The sequence below is a fragment of the Petromyzon marinus genome, chromosome 79 (assembly GCF_048934315.1).
Source record: "Petromyzon marinus isolate PM22_M1 ecotype Great Lakes invasive population chromosome 79, UKy_Petmar_22M1.pri1.0, whole genome shotgun sequence".
Lineage (NCBI taxonomy): Eukaryota > Metazoa > Chordata > Hyperoartia > Petromyzontiformes > Petromyzontidae > Petromyzon > Petromyzon marinus.
The window spans coordinates 498,859-518,402 of NC_133745.1; the positions used below are offsets into that span (position 1 = coordinate 498,859).

Below are 19,544 nucleotides of genomic sequence, written 5' to 3' on the forward strand. Positions count from 1 at the left end.
ACTAACGCCTGTGCAACGGTCGCGTCTTCATGGGTTGCTCGTGGAATTTAAAGATGTGTTCAGTTCAGGTAAATATGACGTGGGTCATACGTCGTTGTTGCGGCATCACATTGACACTGGGAATGCACCCCCAATCAGATTGAATACCCATCGTGTAAGTCCGGTGGAGAAAGATTGTATTCAGCGAGCCGTTGATGAGATGTTAGAACAGGAGATCATCTCTCCTTCATCTAGCCCGTGGGAAGCTCCTATTGTACTCGTTAAAAATCGTGATGGGGCAATGCGATTTTGTGTTGACTACCGAAAACTAAATAAGGTTTCTGTGGCGGAAGCGTATCCACTCCCACGTAGTGATGATTCACTAGACGCCCTGTCCAATGGAGAGAGCGTAGTGATCGCGGAGCTAAAGAAGAGAATAGCCAGCAGTGGAGAGAGCATAGCGATAGCGGAGCTGAAGATGAGGAGAACAGCCAGCAGTGGAGTGAGCAAAATGACGGTGATAGCGGTGAAAAGAGACGAAGCAGTTAACAGTGGAGTGAGCATAGTGACGGTGATAGCGGTGAACAGAGACGAAGCAGTTAGCAATGGAGTGAACATAGTGACGGTGATAGCGGTGAACGGAGACGAAGCAGTTAGCAGTGGAGAGAGCATAGCGACGGTGATAGCGGAGAGCGGAGACAAGAAGTTAACAAGGAGTAAGCGAAGTAATCGTGGGGAGTAGAGAGACAAAGGTGGCGAGCGAGTCGAGTGAAGCACGGCGAGCGAGCCGTGGCGACCAGGATACTCTGGTATGTGGAGGACATGCTGAGAGTTGTAAATAAAGCGGTGTTCGAAGAAAGACAGAAGTTGTCCGAGTGAAATCGAACACTACACTTGTGCCAGGCCATGTGCACCTTGAGGCCACGTGAAGTGTCGAACGCCCACTTGCAGGAGGTCACGGGGCAGACCCAGGTGCCACGGGTCGACTGACTGAGATGACTGGCTGATGCACCACCTGTGCCCCCTACTGTGCCAACCTGCTGTGCTTTAGCCACCCGGCGCTCCGCTCGTTGTTGTGAGCGTCGCTTCTCCGCCCTCCGTTGTTGTTGGAGGGCGACTACCTCCAACTGCCCAGTAGCGTCCTTCACGAGCCTCCTCCACAGAGGCCGATCTTGACACTGCTGATACCAGTCATTGGCAAATCCACTCAGCTCCACGTCCTCCCGTACCACATCACTCCATCTCTTCTCCAGCCCATGCCGCGCCCGTTTAGCCCCCTCGATCTGGCCGAACAAAAGCTGTTTCGGCATGCGGTGGCTGGGCATGCTGGCTACATGACCCAGCCAACGCAGCCTTGCCTGCCGGAGGAGCTCACCGATGGGACCTTGCCCAGATCTTTCAAAGATTTGTGAGCTCCTCACACAATCCAGCCTGGTTAAACCCAGGATGGATCGTAGGCAGGCTAGCCTAAATGTTTCTAACCGGCGAAGATGTTCCATTAGGGGGGTCCACGTTTCGCAAGCGTAGAGAAGAGAGGGAATGACTGTGGCCGAGAAGACCTGAAGCTTAGTGCGGAGTGACAGACCAGGTAGCTTCCACACAGCGTTACGCAACCGATGAAAAGATATTGCCGCTCAACTGAATCGGAGTGAGACCTCTGCTGTTAAACTGGAGCCGGTCATAAGCACACTGCCCACATATGGGAAACTCTCAACTCTCTCCACAATTGCCCCATCACCGATTGGGAGTTGTGGGGGTGGAGTGTCCGATGGTACAAAATACCCAGGCAGGTGCTTAGTTTTGGTGGGGCTGATGGTAAGGCCCCATCTCTTAGTGGCACGCTCCAGTCTCAGCAGCAGCGTCTCCAACTCCTCCTCTGAATGAGCAGCTATTACCAAATCATCGGCATACATAACGTGGTTGAGCAATAGCGAGCCATCCCTTGACCGCACCCGGGCATCGATCAGCCTCCCATTATATCTGTACCATATGGAGATTCCCCCGGTACAGCTATTGAAGGCTTCACAAACTACGTGGTCAAAATAGATGTTAAATAATGTGGGAGCCAGAGGACATCCCTGTCGCACCCCAAGGTGTACAGGGAATGGCTCTGACTCCCGGCCACCTAGTTTTACCCGGGCCCGCTCACCATCATGAAGGTCCTTAATGATCGTGAGCAGAGGGTCAGGTACTCCAAAAGCACGAAGAACAACCCAGAGCCCAGGCCTACTGATGGTATCATAGGCCTTGACCAGGTCAATAAAGCAGAGATGTAGGTCTTGCTGGAATTCCCTACACCTCTGCTGTAGCAGACGGACAGAAAATATGGCATCTGTGCAGGACCGCCCTTTCCTGAAACCGCATTGGGGCTCCGCAAGCCTCTCCTCAGCGTGCCTGGCAAGGCGATGTTGAATAATCCTTGCCAGGACCTTTCTCGGCACACTGAGGAGTGAGAATGCCCCTGTAGTTGTTACAGGCTGTGCGGTCCCCCTTCTTAAAGAGGGGGACCACCAGGGCATCCTTCCAATCCTGCGGAACCCATCCAGTGGTCCAGACTTGTTATGATGTCATATAGGGCAGTCTGTGCACAAACGCCACCCTCCCTCAGCATTTTGCTTGGGAGATCATCTCTGCCCGCTGCCTTTCCTGGTCTCTGACTCCGGATCGCCTTCAGTACTTCAACAGATGGCACTTCAGCCAGCCACTCACAGGGGGGTGACTTCTTCCAATATTTGAGGCACCGCAGCCTCAGCAGGGTCATCCTCACTCTGTGCCACAATGTTTTCCTGGCTGAGGGATTTTCACTCCCCCAGGACCTCACAGAAATGCTCAGCAAATCTGCAAACCTGTTCCTGGGGGTCGGAGATTGGATCACCGTTTTTTCCCCGAATGATGGTAATAGGTGTGGCGCTGCAGGTTACTTTTTTGATGGAGTTAAATATAGATTTGTGATCGCGGGCCACTGAGGCAGACTCCATCTCCTCAGCAACCCGCGACCACCACCCATCCTTGCAGCGCCTCACGGCTCTCCGAACCTCCAAGCAAAGGCTGCGGTAAGCCTCCTCATTCTCTGACGTGGGATTCTGTAGCCGATGACAGTGGGCCTGTCGCTTTTTCTCAACCATCCTGAACACCTCTGTCAGCCAGGGTCTCTGGGGAGGAGGTCTGGACCGCGTACCCAAAGCAGCCATTGCAGCTGCATGAGTCACAGCCCTAAACCTCGCCCATTTATTCTAGATTTAAAGCTTTCGTGACTGCAAGGGTCCATACTCTTTGGTTCTATTCGTTAAAGTCACGTAGGTAAAAAATAAAACAACAAAAATCACGACGTTTCGGCCACAACACAAGCGGTCTTGTGTTGATGAAGGCCGCTTGTGTTGTGGCCGAAACGTTGTGATTTTTGTTGTTTTATTTTTTACCTACGTGACTTTACCGAATAGAACCAAAGAGTACCTCGCCCATTTACCCTCGACATCAGAAGGAGTGGGGGACGATGCCAACCCCAGCCGCAAGCGATGATGAAATTCTCGCTTGCAACTTTAATCAGATAACTAAGACCAGGCCACTTTAGGTTGGAATGGGGTCCTGGGTGTACACCCACCACCGGAGTGGAAGAATGGCAGGCGCATCTTACAGATGACTAGTCGATGGTCAGAGGGCAGATCAGCTCCACGGTAGGTCATGGTGTCAAGGACATGGGCTCGCATCCGCTGGTCCGTCACTATGTAGTCCAGCAGATGTTCTTGCTTGGACCCGGCATGCATCCATGATGTTGTGTGGATTCGCCAAGCCGGAACAGCGTGTTGGTAATTACAAGCCCATGGGCTGTACAAAAATCTAGCAGCCTCCTACCGTTGTTATTGAGCTGATCTGGCCCATGCCCTACAATCACTCCAGACCAGGTGCCAGCATCATGACCAAACTACGACACGGATACATACACACGGATACATACACTCACACGGATACATACGCTCACACGGATGCATACACACACAGATACGCAGATTTTATTATACTGCATACCCCAGGGGCCCCCAGGAGTCTGCGCTTTAAGTGACATCTCTCGTCCCCCATCTCCTCTTCCCGGCGTCGTGCTTCCTGTGGGTGGGTCTCGGGCCCACCCACTCTCCCCCTTGCTCCCCACTCTGCTGGTTCCGGGCCCCTACTCCGCCCCCCGTGCCCGCTCCGTCTCCTCCCGCACGGACGGGTTCCCCCCAGCCAGCCCCGCGTGCGTGCGGGCTCCGCGCACTGCCTCCCTCCTCCTCCTCGGCCTCTCCACCCGGGGAGCTCTAGAGGCCGTCAGGGACGGCTCTCGCTGCTGCTGCTGCCCCTGTTGCTGCTGCTGCTACTCGGCCTGCCGCTGCTGCTCCTATTGCTCCTCAATCCTCTACTCCTCTTGCTGCTCCCTCCCCTGCTGCCGCTCCTGCACTTCCTGTTGCTCCTTCCCGCTGCTGCTCATATTGCTCCTCCTACGTCTGCTCCTGCTACCCCTGCTGCTCCGGGTTGGGGTTCTCGTTGTGAAGCGCAAGAGGCCGGGCCGCCGCTCTGCTGCTGCTGCTGCCCCTTAAACGAGACGATTATATTTTTTATCTATCCAGGTAAGTCCCACTGAGCCAATGTGTAGCGCGTTTTCAGACGCGACCCGGCTATCACAAATGTTCACTCGGCGAAATTGATTATCACGTGGAAATGTATAGCAGCCACAAGTAGATTCTGCAACTTATGAACCATAGAGATACATACAGTACGCGTATATAACCACAGAGACCCACAGAAACTCGTAAAGACTCATACTCATCAATACCGAAACTAAAACTAAACAATTGTTTTATTTTACCAGGTAAGGGGCCCACAGCCGCCCACTAAACTGTGAAGCTCTTTGTCGGATGCGACCTGGCCACACGCAATGCTCGCAGCTCAGCGAAGTGGCGGATATCATCACCGCATGGACATTCATAGCAGAAGCCAAATGCTCTAAATGCAGCAACAAGAGGAGCAGGGAGAACGGGCTAGGAGATGTTAACTACCTCGCCCGGTATACAGGAGGTGCGTGGGGGTTCGATCCTTTCTACGCTGACGCCTGATGTACACGTGGAGGCTGCGATGTGTCTCTCCCCGTGGTGATTGCGTGGATTTTTCTCCGGGTCTCCGGCTTTTCCCTCTACATTTAAAAATCGGCATCGCGCGTTCAGAGGATTTGGCTGCCGCTATCAATGTTCACGCGGTGATGATGGCATCAGCCACTTCGCTGAGCTGTCATTTGTGATGGCCAGGTCGCTTCTGATAAAAAAAGCTATACATGCTTGGTAAAAAAAAATGTTTAGTTGTAGTTTTAGATATTTAATTATGTTTAGTGATTTGTTTACCTTTGCTAGACTTTGCACTCCTATCGTGTGTTTGTGTATTGTTGGTTGTAACGTTCTGACCCCGTGCCCCCTACTGGACATCTGTGAAAAATTATTTATCTCATCCCATTCCTCTTCCAGTCTAAATACAGATTTTGATGATTGTGTGGAGGACACAGGCACATGCCGGGGTGTTGCGGTGACTCTTCTGCATGGTCATCGCGATGAATTTACACGTGATGAAAAGCCACTTTGTTGAGCTATCATTTGCGTGTGGCCAGGTCGCTTCTGAAAAATAGCTGCGTAGCTCCGTGGGTCCTTACCTGCTAAAATCATCAAATAATACATTATTTAAATGCATGCTTATAAAGGGCACCATACTTCTATAGGGATTGCCGTTCGTACGGCTATTTTAATACACAAGACAGGAAGGACAAGATGAAAGGGCTCGCATAATGCACATGCATAATGTATGTTGACTCATCCCAACCCCCCCCCCCCCCACTTTGCGCAGGAGCGCAGAAGTACGATCACCACATCTACGCCTCGATATAGGGAACGAAACAGACTTCTCCACAAATCTGGCTGTCGCCTAATGAAGTTAGTTGTAATTACTGGCGAAACGTCGTACTCAGATTGTAAATATTGTGGCTTGGCTCTCCAACACACCGGTTAGTGCTGTACTAGTGACGAATTGGCAGGTTCTGTTTACGTGACACAGTTGGCTGTGTCGGGTGGTGGCGGGTTTTAACGACACATATTTACGCGATCTAACCCTAAAAACCTTATGGATGATATTGGTCGCGAAAGCCTACGTGTTAAACGAAATAAAAAATAGTTTATAATTCTGCACTCAGAGATGTGTGCTACGTTGTGTGTGTATTACAAATGTGATTTGCTGTTGCTTCCCTCACTCTCGAAACTCTCGGTGAGCAGCAGCAGCTTGAGCTTGAGTCTCTCCCTCTGCTGCGTCTTCCTTGGGACAGACTCGAGGAGGTTGGCTCCTTCCGTGCTCATGGATACGTTTATTATGCGGGACGATGAGGAGAAGCCTGGCAGTACGATCTGGCTGCCAGTGAAAGTGGAGACTCAAGACAACAATCACGGTGAGAGTTGTCTCTCCAGCAACGACTGGTGATGGCCTGAACCAATTGTTGACGTTGTAAATGCAATATTCATCTGAATACTTTCCCGTTCCGAGACATCTGCAAGTTGCAGGGTGGGTGTCCCGTTCACCTCTGAATCTCGGAATTCCCAAGCGGCTCGGTATTAATTTGATTCAGAGAGGCACAGTAAGCAGCACCGTTGTTTCTAAAGACGTTGTTACTCAACACCGCAGAGAAACGTAGCGACACAACCACCACACTCTACGATAGCTGGCGCCAAACTGTGCCACATGCCCCCCCCCCCCCCCGCATGGCCTTGTGGGAGCCTCGGTACCGATAAAGTTATTTTATTTTAGATTTTATTCCGGATTCATTTCGATGACGAAGACGTACGTACACGCATGTCATCGGAACGGGAAGGGTTAATAAGAGCTATGTGAGACTCCGTTGTCTCTCAATAAAGTTCAAAGCAAGCGTATCTGCAATGCTTTTGTGCACCGTTTTTGTTCCATTCAATGGTGAGAGAATGGATGAGAGTTAAGAAAAGCAAGTGGATTTAGGGCAGGACAGGTAACTAGAAGGGATAAAGGCCTGTGGTCAAGACTAACGTCACAATGGCAGCCGATGGAGGGAATACGCTTGAGAGTAGAGTGTGGAGAAGGAGCGATGAAATCAGCTCGCGTGTAGGTGCCGGGTGGATTATTACATCACGGTGGCGAGATGTTATTTTCCTCTCCTGGTATGCAGGAGGTTGGGGATACGATCCTGACCCTGACACCTGCTGTATATTTGGAGTTTGCATGTCTCTCTCTCACTCCCCGTGGTCATGTGGATTTTTTTTCTCCGGGTTCTCTGGTTTTTCCTTCCACATTTAGAAACACATTTCTACGTGATAAGCCACTTCGTTATCACTTGTCAGGTCTTTCGCATCCAATAATATCCACAAAAAGGTTTTTTGGTTAGATTGTGTGAATATTGTTGTTAAACCTGCTCCCACCCGAACACAGCCATTTAGTAAGGTTTTCCACGTAAATATAACGTTCCAATTCGTTACTAATTCAGCACACCGGTGTGTTGGAGAGTAAACCCACTAAAACATTTACAATTCGAATACCGTGATTTTTCACCAGCGATTACAACAAGCCTAATGAGGCGACAGCCAGAGTTGTGAAGAAATCATCCTCCTGTTTCTGTCTGAAATATAGATGCTAAATGTGATGTCGTTACTTGTGAGCTAATAAGGTGCGAAGGCCAGAGGTGGCGGGGGGGGGGGGTTAATGCATGCATATAAATGTATATCTATCACTGGTTGGGTTATTCAGAGGTTAATCAACATGTGTAATCTGCATGCACAACGCGTATGCGTGATGCACATACATTATGCATGCACATCATGCATGCATATCCTGCCGTTTTTGGGTGCAAGAAATCGCAATACCTTTGCTGCTCACAGTTTATCATCATCGACGTATGGTGACCTGTATAGGTATGCAGTTAAACATTGTATTATTACTTGATAATATGCTTCCAAGCAGCACTAAGGCTGTAGTTATCAGAACGGTAAAAAAATGTTTTATTTCTCTAAATTTGTCTTGACCAGTAGTAACTTGTTTTGCAAGGAACTAAAAAGGATGTATTATAAAGTCAACAGTAATACCCTGTTTAACTGCAGGCTTATACAGGTCACCATATGTCGATGGTGATTAACTGTGAGCAGCCAATAACAGATATTGTGATTTCTTGCACCCAAAAACGTCAGGATTGTGCATGCATGGTATGCATTAATAATGTGCACGCATAATGTATTTGCATCACGCATACGTGTTCTGCATACACATTATGTATATTGATTACCATATAAATAGCCCAATTGGTAATAGATATGCATATATGTTTATGAATATATTAACCTCACCCCACTGGTCTTTACACTTGATTAGCTCGGCAGTTACGACTTCACATGTATCCCTCTATTTATGACAGAAACAGGACGATAATTTCTCCACAACTCTGGCTGTCACCTGATCAAGTTGTTGTAATTACTGGCGAAACGTCACGGTACTTGAATTGTAAATGTTGTCGTGGGTTTACGTACTCTCAAACAGACCGGTTTGCTGAACTAGTAACTAATTTCTTTGTTTTGTTTACATGACAAACTTTACTAAGTGGCTGTGTTGGGTCATGGTAGGTTTAACGACACATTTATATGTATGCGATCTAACTCAAAAACCTCTTTTGGATCTTTTTATTTTATTTGTTTTTTTGTGATTTGCTTACTTTTCCTATACTTTGCACTCCTATCTATTTTTTTTGTATTGTTGTAACTTTCTGACCCAGTGCCCCTATTGAACATCTGTGAAAAAAGAGCTTAATGGCTCATCGGATTCCTCCTCCAGTCTAAATAGAGAGTCTGATTCTGACATCGCAGGATCATGAGATATGGTGGCGGCTTGGGGAGGCCTTCATCCAAGAGTGGATTAACCACGGATGATGATGCGTCACTGTGTTTTCATGGTGCAGATGCATCATCTAATCTTACATAGATTAATTTAGTGCCTTATTCAAAGGCGCTTTATAACAATTATAAAATTGTGATGATAGTGGCTGAGATGAGGAGTGGGGATTTTTAAGTAGTTGTGTTGTTATGGTGACAGAACACGTGGGAGTGGTTACAGAGGGGTAGTGATAGGTGTAGTGAAAGTGGTGGTGATATGGTGGTGATAGGAGTATTGATAGGAGTAGAGGTAGTGTTAGTGGTAGTGTATGGATTGGGGTAGTGATAGCGGTTAGGGTAGTGATAGTGGTTGGGGTAGTGATAGGGGTAGTGATAAGCGTAGGTGTAGTGATAGGGGTTGGGGTAGTGATAGGGGTGGGGGTAGTGATAGGGGTGGGGGTAGTGATAGGGGTATTGATAGGGGTAGCAGTAGGCCTGGTCATAGCTGGGGGCAGGGAGTATCAGTAGCAGTATGGGCTAGTCAGAAAAGATGGGGGTTTTAAGGGAGGATCATAAACAGGTGAGTGAAGATTGTTTTACGTGCAAGATTATTGTTTTATGGACAAGGTGATTGTTTTACATGTAGCATGAGTCCATGCGTGTATATCTGTTCATTGTTCACCTGTCATTTCATCTCTCAGCTAAAGTAGCAGACATTCTCATTAAAGAGGAGAATGTTCAGGCTGATGGGAGGAGTCTGGACATTAAACAGGAGAACCCAAGCACCAATGGCCGAGAACTTCACATCAAACAAGAGAAGCGGCAGGTTGAACGACAGGACCTGCACATTGTGGAGGTCGACCTTAAAGATCTACTGGTTGGCAATGGTTCATCTGTGAGACCTGGAGAGTCACGGGCCTCACGGGCCTCACGGGGAGACTGTGCAGCATCATCAGGCGTAGCAGAGATCGAAGTGGAGGTGGACGACGAAGGTAAGGAGGGAGGGTAGGAGGGGGGAGATCCGTGTGTCTTGGTCGTTGATGTCTGGCATGGAGGCCTCCCCAAACTGTCGACATGCTGGAGATGGAGGTGCCTTTGGAGGACGTCATTGATAGAGGGAGCTCCATGTGTATGGGTCATTATGAGGAGGGAGGTCTCCTAACCCTTTCACAGCTGGTTCCGTCTATTCTCAATACCTAGCAATGTCTTGTGGATAGGCCTGATGCAGGCAGACCTCGCTTAGTGCTCGAGATACGTTCCTGAAGAAGTGAGCGCAAATATAATCCACGCTAAGAGAGGTCATTATACCACTGCATATATGAGAATTCATTCCCAACGACATTATTTCTTTCCTATGAACAATATGAGGGCTTCATCGGTAATAGTGCTCATAATAACGGAGATGATAAACAGTTCATACATAAATAAATAAAATTGACAACAGTGTTATGCACTGTACTGACGAGTGCATTCTACCATACTCTTTTTACAAGGCAGTGGTGGGAAATGAGGTTGGAGCTCTATGACCTCTGTAATCTGAGTGATGCCCTCAGTCTAAATGTTTGTGGTGAGGTTCTTTTAGGTGGACCCTGAGACTCTACCCTGGTCCTGTGAGTTCTCACCTGGCTCACGTTGAAAGAAAACAAAATCTATAATTGTTTATGGCATTCTGAGTACCTTATGTGATCATCTAATTGCCAGGGGTGGGGTCTGGTTCTCTCGGCGTATGTCGCTCTTTTTTTGGCTAAGTGAATCGTGGCAGTGGTACGTGACCTCGGCCAGCGCCAGGTGGTCTCACTCGTAAGCGCTTCCTTTGTAGAGCACTATCACGGATTGGCGTTCTACGCCATTGCGCTAAGCCAGCTCTGCCTGTATTTCAGATGACTAAATGTAGCTTTTTGTGTTCTGGGCGCACACAATCGTCTGCTGCCATCTGGTAGCAACATTTTGAAAAATATAACTATTATCAGTTTGCCAAAATGAGGTACCAGCAATCCCATATTGTTAGAATTTGTTTTTATGTACTCTGAAAACTGTTGATATACGTGTACAGGTTGTTTCATTTTCATGACAGAGTTTGTAGTAATCCAAGATAATTCCAAAAAAATTTACATGGAAAAAAAGTCTGATCACAGCGTTGCTTAATAGGACAAATTGAGCCAATGCAGAAATATTATAGAGACTACAGTGATTGTACATTGATGTAATTTCTCAGGTGTACAATTCACCTTGTATATTTTAATTTTAAAGCATTAACCATAAATTATGTTATTTGAGAAATGTTAGCTATAGAATGTCGTTAATAATTGTTTATACATTTCAAAATTAACCCTTCCCCATAACACGTTATTGGCACGTGTAGCTGGCAAGGCTGTCATATGCAGGATCCCTATGTGTGAATCGTGGAGAAACATTTTCAGATGGTTTAAAATGTTTCTTCTGGAACTTGCTGGGTGGCTCAAGAGTTCAGAGGACTGAGATGGCACGGCTGAGATTCCAAGTTCAAGTGTCGTAGGCTGATGTTCATAGCTCTCCCACCAATCACTGCAAAAAAGAATCGCATTAAAATGTGCGTCTGCAATTAATTTGGCCAAATTACCAGCTCTGGTGTGTTAATATTGGTTTGACTATTGGGAAAAAAACATTACTGCCACGTGGTAGGGCAGGTGTTAATTGGAATTTGCATGTTCGATCCCGACCCTGACGCCTGTATATTTGCAGTTTGCATGTTCCTCCTGTAATTGCGTGGATTTTTCTCCAATTCTGTCTTTTCGCTCCACATTTAGAAACATGCCTTTTGAGTATTTGGCTGCTACAAATTCCACATCATAAACCACTTTGTTGAGCTATCATTTGTGGCCAGGTCGCTTCTGAAAAAGAGCTACATAGCTCAGTGGGCCTTACCTGGTAAAATAAACAAAATAGTTTTGAAATAGTTTTAGGTGGGGAAAGTACTGCTCTCTACTTGGTAGATCGGTGGTAATTTAAAGGGATCTTCGAGGTGGTTTGGTGATAACTGCTTTTGTGGGCCTTTCCCCTACATTAAGTGGTGCAATACTCTGCGCAGGATCCATATGGCTTCTTTGTCTCATGATTTCACGCCAATGAAAAAAAATGTCTGTTTGTGTGACAGGAACAGTTGTGAACGATGGCCTGGAGATACACTCCCAAGCAAATGCCCCGACGACGAGCATCAGAGAGAGGCCACACAAATGCTCCGTGTGCAGCAAGAGCTTTGTTCGTCCATCGGATCTGAAGAACCATGTGATGAGTCATACGGGAGAGAAGCCGTACAAATGCTACATGTGTGAGAATGCTTTTGTTACCGCATCAAATCTCAAGAATCACATGAGCATCCACAACGGAGAGAAGCCGTACAGGTGCTCTGTGTGTGGGAAGGGATTCAATCGCTCATCAACCCTTGCGACCCACGCCACTATTCACGCCACGGAGAAACCACACATATGCCCCGTGTGCGGAAAGGGATTCAGTCGACCATTTGCTTTGAAGTGCCATGTGGTGATCCATTCGGGCGATTGCCCGCACAAGTGTGCATTGTGTGGAAAGGAATTTAGAAAGGAAATGCAGCTCCAGGACCACATGAGGAACCACACTGGAGAGTGGAGCCATAGGTGCTCCGTGTGTGGGAAGGGGTTTAGTCGCTCATTTGTACTGAAGACTCATATGATGACCCACACGGGAGAGAGGCCACACAAGTGCCCCGTCTGCGGAAAGGGATTCGGCCGCTTGTCAACCCTTCAGAACCACGCCACTATGCACACCGGAGAGAAGGTGCACAAGTGCCTCGTGTGCGGAAAGGGATTCAGTCGGCCATCAGCCATTAAGAGTCACATGATGATCCACACAGGCGAAAGCCCACACAAGTGCTCGATGTGCGGAAAGGGATTCACGGAGTCGGTGCAGCTCAAGAGGCACATGAGGAACCACACGGGAGAGTGGCGCCACAGATGCTCCGTGTGCCAGAAAGGGTTTATTCGCCCATCAGAACTGAAGAATCACATGATGACCCACACGGGAGAGAGGCCACACAAGTGCTCTGTGTGTGGGAAGGCCTTTAAGCAATATACAGCCTTGAAAAGTCACATGAAGACCCATACGGGAGAAAGACCACACAAATGCTCTCTGTGCGAGAAGGACTTTAAGCAGTGTACAGGCCTGAAGAGTCACATGTTAACCCACACGGGAGAGAGGGCATACAAGTGCTCTGTGTGTGAGAAGGACTTCATACACTCTACATCCCTGAAGAGTCACATGAAGACCCATTCGGGAGAGAAACCATATAAGTGTTCTGCGTGTAAGAAGGACTTTAGGCACTCTACAACCCTGAAGAATCACATGAAAACCCACACGGGAGAGAAACCACATGTGATCTGTGTGTGGGAGTAGTTTTAATTAATAAAGCCTCAAAGTACACATTTTGACCCACAGTGGAGATCGGCATCCATGTGGGAACAGCTATCAAACACAATGACATGAGGAAGATGGCCAGTGAGGAATATATCAGGAGGGCAAAGATCATATCAAGTCATCTTCAATAGCTCGAAACGAATTGAAAATTACAAACCAGTTAGCTGCGCCAGTTGTTACTCGTAGCTCTGGGTAAACATATTGGCCCTTAAAATATCTACACTACTTGGATGTAAAGATTAAGAAACCTCTATCTACGTAAGAAGTTGTATACGACCAGTGTCAGAGGTTGTATGTGCCTCGTGCCGAGGGATGGCAAGGCTCACAGTACTGGTTATGGAGTTTACCCCTATTATGCCTGAACATGTCTGCAATCATCAAAACACTCAACAACTAAATGGAATTGCAGGGTTGAGGCCTTATCCATTTCAGTAATAAAGCTTAGACAGGCATTCTGAAGGAGAAAGGGATCGCATCAAGACAGCGTTATTGACAAAAGAGTTTGCAAACTAACAGAAGAGATTTTATTTAGAGCAAAATTAAGCATCCAGAAAAAAACTACTCGAGAACCACAGTGCATTTGAAAATGAAGTTCCAGAGGAATGAATTTCTCGATAAAGATTTTCCACATGGATATAGATTAGAAATGGGGACATGAGTCCCATCACAGGACACCGGAGTACCCAAAGGAAATCCACAGACACGAGGAGATTACACTCAAATGCCCACGCAGATGACTTCAACTAATTTATTGTAATTCCACCTATCCATCTTATGGCCCAATTGGTTTTGGTAGTCGTGTGTCTGCATAATCAAATGTTAGATTACTGGTGTGAGCCACCATACATTCTATTAACTTGGATGTAACTACACACACACAAAAAATATATTGAATGCCAGCAAAACAAACATCTTTCTCATAGCAAAACTAAAAAAAAATATCTTCTGATGATTGAGTTATCAGTCCTGATTGACTATTTAGCATTTGTTTTAAAAACTTTTATTTCCGATTGCGAAGAACAGGTCCAAATGCCCAAACAAGGCTAAGTGGCTGTTCCCAACAGCACAATTAGAGGTGTAAGAGATGAGTGTTCACACATTTCTTGGATTGAGCATTATTATGAGAACTTGGAATTTGAGATGATGAGACAATGTTGTAGTTAGAACAGTGCAGGGAAGGAAGCAGAAAGAGATACAGTTTGGTTAAGATACAATTTGGTTAAGATTAAACCGCCTCTCTTGTAGACCGAGTTCTTCACTTGGATTGGAGGAATTAATGAGTTAAGTTCATGGAAAAAGTAACCGTGGTAGTATTGATTATAAGAGTGATAAGAAGACACCACCAGTGAGTGAGTGTCTGGAGTGAATCTGTAAGTGCTGGATCACCAATCAACCGAACTGCTTTAAATTATATCCAGCATTGTGAGGTATGAACTGGATGCTCCACCCCAGATTTGACAACAGTATTCCAACGTTGGCCAAAGTTATGACTTGTATAGTCATGGTATATATCTTTTTTGTTCAATAAGGCATTCGCACACAAAAAAAGCAAAGCCTTTGAAGCCTCCTTAACCAGGTTAGTAATATAGCTATTCCATGACAGGTCAGGCGTGCTTGTTGTACCAAACAAATATTACCAGTCTCACGCGATATCACTTTGTGTTTTTGTTGTTGAAGGTGACCCAGTTTCTATCACCCCAATCCAGAAGTTTCAAATAGTGATTGATGGTGCGGTATGTGCACATTGAACAGCTAGATGTCTATTGCGTTCATCTTGTGATTTCAATAAAGTGCACTGTCATCTGCAAAGGAGGGGATCATATGAGTAAAATAATTAATAAAGAGAACAAATAATGTTGGAGATGAAACAGCTTTGCGGAACACCAACGTTATTGATGAAGGTATCCGACTGGCGATCTCTTAACTACTGCATATATTTATCCAGGCTTGAGATCAAGATAACAAGTCGCCTATAAACCATGATTAACATAATCCATGCTGATGATTACTGGGAAATTATGATGTCAAGTGGTTGAACTGTTGATTAGAGATGAAAGACGTTCAATATCAGAATATTTCTTTATACTGGAGGAATGCGATAAGCTTTAAAGCTCTTTTCACAAGTCCATTTGAAGTATTGTGAATTTAGCATAGTTTGGTGGTAGTAAGGCAATATATCGTTTCTTATTTGGCGAGTACATCTATTTCTTACTGTTCTATAGTTAATCAAATCAGAGATATTATTTGATGTTTTAGCTTTATTCCAGGCTATAGCTCTAGTTCTCATTAATTCAGAAATGTTAGGATAAAACCAAGGTAATATTTAAATAATACTTTAATTTTATATAGCATCATTCATGCTAACAGCATGCCACACCACTGTACTTATATATAAGTAACAAATCCCATATATTCGATTGGCTACATACGGCACAAAAGAAGTCCAATACATACAAAGAAAATGAAAACCCTGCTACCAATTAAAATCTAAAATGAATAAACAAATTAAGAAATGGCACCAAAGTAAAGAGCACAAACATAATTATCACAACAGAGACATGAGCCCGTTAGGTGCACTCCACATCCTAGACCGCAATCCCAACTTGCCAACAAAGCCAGGAAACATTTACAGGAGTGGTGGCGGTGGACTGAGTCGCTGGCATCTCACGTATTTGGTCCGCGACATCGTTTGCACGTGTATGATGCGTGGAGTCGTATGGCGACCAGACTTGTGTGGTTTGTCGTTATTTTGTGTGCACACCATACACAACTCCCATGTTCTATCACTAGGTGGCCTCATGCGCCACAAACACCAGACAATATTAATACTTTGCACTTAGGGGTGCCTTTGACAATGTCTCACGTCCGTGGAGTTTGTGCCTCCCCTTGTCCTGGTTTATGCTTTTTTTATCGATCTCTCGTTAAATAAAAAATCGAAATAAAAAATACAACGTATCAAGGCACCATGCATGAAAAGAGCAAGATAACGAAACAGGGTGGCAAAATAAGAGCCAGAGGAAAGCTGATTGCGATAAAACCTTTAAAAATTGTTGGAGGCTCGGCGGCGCCTGGCCAATAAATTATCACCTGTGAAGAAGCCCAGAGGAAAGATAGGTTAGGAGACTGAGAGATGCATGGTCAGTGAGTTATCTTCTGGGACAAAGCGCTGGAAAACGATTGACTGGCAAGGAATGCGGACCAGGGAATAAACGAGGAGAGCGAGAGAGGAGGGAGTTCTGAGTGCGGAGTGCTGGAGCGTGGTGTGTTACCTGGTGTATGACTGGGGACGTTATCTGTGGGTCATCTAATGAAGAGCTTTGCTGAACACGGCATGAGCTGAATCCTCTAAAAAGTAACTTTTTTTCAGGATATCAACACTATCTGGGAGCCTGATGTTCACAGCTAGGGAGTTTAGTCATCCATGATCTTGTAGGGATCATCAGTGGTCTTTAGTATAGAGCCGTCTCAGTGCTGCCGCATTCTACAGTCTTTAACTTGCCAAATACCTTATTTGGGACCCCAAGCAAATGTATTGTGAGAATACAAATGCCTGTACCAACCTCTTTGCATTGGTAGATGGAATAAAGACACACTTAAGCATTTTTTGTCAGAAATACGAGGTCTTCACCCCTCTTCAACTGATACAAAATGCCTCGGCCAGGATAATTTTTCACCTCCCCCACAATTTCCACACTTCTGCTCTACATTCCCAACTCCTCTGGCTCCCTGTCTAATATCGCTGTCAGTTTACATTTCTCACTCTAGTCTATAAATCCCTCCATGGTTTTGCCCCACACTGTCTTGCTTCTCTCATCTCATACTATGCTGTCCCACCCCATCCTCTACGCTCCCAGTCTACCGCCCCTCGCTGTGCTTCCCTCACCCTGCACCCAGTCTCGCTCTCTCTTGCTCCCCTTCACTGGAACCAACTCCGACTGCACGTAAAAACAATGAAGTTCACTATAACACCTGCCGTTCTTCTCTTAAAACAACCCCCATATCTTCTCACCGAGCCCATCGTGCTACGATCAGGCCTACCTCAACACCTATCACTACCCCTATCACTGGCCCAAACCCCTATCACTACCCCAGCCCTTATCACGACTCCTATCACTAACCCTCACTCCCCCAATGCCTATCAGTACCCCAACCACTATCACTACCCCAACCCCTATAAACCCCTCCTTAACCACTCCCATCTGTTATCCTGTCACAATAAATACACCACCGCTTTTAATAACCCCACTTTATTTAAACCATTATCATATGTAAAATTATATAATTGCTGTAAAGCACCCTGGAATAAGCCGCTATATACATCTATATCAGATAAGCTGCACCGCAAAGGAAAGAGACAACAGAACTCTTTAAGATTCCTAATCTCATGCGTCAGGCAGATGTTCTAGCCATCATCACCATGTACGTATGTATGTTGAACTTTTTTCGCACCGTACTTAGCCAACAGCACTAATTTCAGGTGCGGAGGAAAGACAACTAGATTCGAAGCTTTCGTGACTGCAGGAATTACTCTTTGGTTCTTACGCTATTATACTATTTATTATTATACAATCTACTATACACCATACCATCGACCGTCACGTGAAATGGTATGGTGTATAGTAGATTGTATAATAATAAATAGTGTAATGAGACTAAGGTGCTCTGCACACCTGGATACTATCAAAGGTTTGTCATGAAACCATCCAGATACATAAACATAACTTCAACCGAGAAGATGGATACAAATTGAGCAATCATTGGAAGGATGCTATTAACCAGGTAAAACGTTAACTGTCTATGGTTCCATCATATTTACCGAGCACTCGTCTATTCTGCCGAGTTAATTGCATCTCCAGCGTTTGGCAGTACTGCTACTGTTGCTTTGTCTTTCATTGGCTTTACCAGTGGTGTTGGCTTTTTTGCACTTCTCCAACGTCTGCTACTGTTGCTTTGTTGTCTTTCATTGGCTTTGCTGTAGTGGCATTGGTTTTCTGCACCTTTCTAGCCCCGCCCGCTCCCCCCCCCGTCCAGTAGCATTCCACGCAACGCTACCCTCCCCCTACTCCCCCCTCCCTTGCTCCTCCCCCCTCTCTAACTTATATAACCCCTTAACAAAGCATCTCTCCCACTTCAGCTAAAATTTTCTTGCTGTAGTTCTTACATCTGATGATGATTGCTTGTGTTGCAATCGAAACGTCGTGATAATTTTTATTGTATAGTAATAGGTTTTACCCTTTTAACTGGCACAAAAAACTGACACCTTTATTCAAGGCATCATGTCTGCAATAACCGCTACACAAGCAGTCAAAATGCAAACAAAAAGACAACTCTGATAATAATATGCACTGTCCTTGAATTTGATTGGTCCACACCCGAGACGGCTTTCTTTACAGCCTAGTCTCCACTGGTGTTGGACCAGAAGACGCCAAAAGGCGTACAACTCAAAAACAGCACACTATCAGAGTATTGAGGGCTCGGGGTGAGCATTTACATTATGAGACCTCCTTTGCCAGTAACAAGATATAGTAATAGGTTTTACCCTTTTAACTGGCACAAAAAACTGACACCTTTATTCAAGGCATCATGTCTGCAATAACCGCTACACAAGCAGTCAAAATGCAAACAAAAAGACAACTCTGATAATAATATGCACTGTCCTTGAGTTGTACGCCTTTTGGCGTCTTCTGGTCCAACACCAGTGGAGACTAGGCTCTAAAGAAAGCCGTCTCGGGTGTGGACCAATCAAATTCAAGGACAGTGCATATTATTATCAGAGTTGTCTTTTTGTTTGCATTTTGACTGCTTGTGTTGCGGTTATTGCAAACATGATGCCTTGAATAAAGGTTTCAGTTTTTGTGCCAGTTAAAGGGTAAAACCTATTACTATATCTTGTTACTGGCAAAGGAGGTCTCATAATGTAATTTTTAATTGTTTTATTTGTATTTCCCTTCTAGGTGACTTTACCAAAAGAACCAAGAATATGAATCCCTGCAGTCACGAAAGCTTTAAATCGATACTTACATAATACTTGCATAATGTATAAGGCCGTCATATTGGGTCTAAACTTGACTGTATCCAGCTCACTAACCATTCTCGTGCATCAGTCATCTATTCAAGTGCATGGCAGCCAAACAGCTACTAGGAACTCTCTTATTACCAATCTGCACGTGGAAAACCGTTCTGCCAATACCTTAACGCTTAAAAAAATAAGTAATTTCATAAATGTAACTTTATCCATGCCTTCAAGCC

At 45.7% G+C, this 19,544-nt stretch overlaps 1 protein-coding gene across 6 annotated transcripts; it reads left to right on the plus strand.

Moving 5' to 3' along the window:
* Window positions 1-3,581: 3,581 nt before the first annotated feature.
* On the plus strand, window positions 3,582-16,895 carry LOC116958500 (uncharacterized). Of its 6 annotated transcripts, none has more exons than XM_076057121.1 (5): window positions 3,582-4,580; window positions 4,823-5,028; window positions 6,314-6,433; window positions 9,569-9,859; window positions 12,001-16,895. In XM_076057121.1, the coding sequence occupies exons 2-5, from the start codon at window positions 4,869-4,871 to the stop codon at window positions 13,272-13,274; spliced, it is 1,845 nt and encodes a 614-aa protein (XP_075913236.1). In that variant the 5' UTR covers window positions 3,582-4,580; window positions 4,823-4,868; the 3' UTR covers window positions 13,275-16,895. The 6 variants fall into 6 exon arrangements, with proteins under 6 accessions (XP_075913236.1, XP_075913237.1, XP_075913240.1 ...); XM_076057122.1 differs by lacking the exon at window positions 4,823-5,028 and adding an exon at window positions 5,842-5,998 and having other exon boundaries at window positions 3,583-4,580; XM_076057125.1 differs by lacking the exon at window positions 4,823-5,028 and adding an exon at window positions 5,842-5,927 and having other exon boundaries at window positions 3,731-4,580.
* The last annotated feature ends 2,649 nt before the right edge of the window (window positions 16,896-19,544 follow it).

Bases quoted from the DNA above. Each gene is read 5' to 3' on its own strand.
- LOC116958500 (XM_076057121.1), top strand. From the start codon at position 4,869: ATGCGACCTGGCCACACGCAATGCTCGCAGCTCAGCGAAGTGGCGGAT. The intron at 5,029-6,313 runs GTGCGTGGGGGT...TCCTTGGGACAG, and splicing joins CCTCGCCCGGTATACAGGAG to ACTCGAGGAGGTTGGCTCCT. The intron at 9,860-12,000 runs GTAAGGAGGGAG...TTTGTGTGACAG, and splicing joins AGTGGAGGTGGACGACGAAG to GAACAGTTGTGAACGATGGC.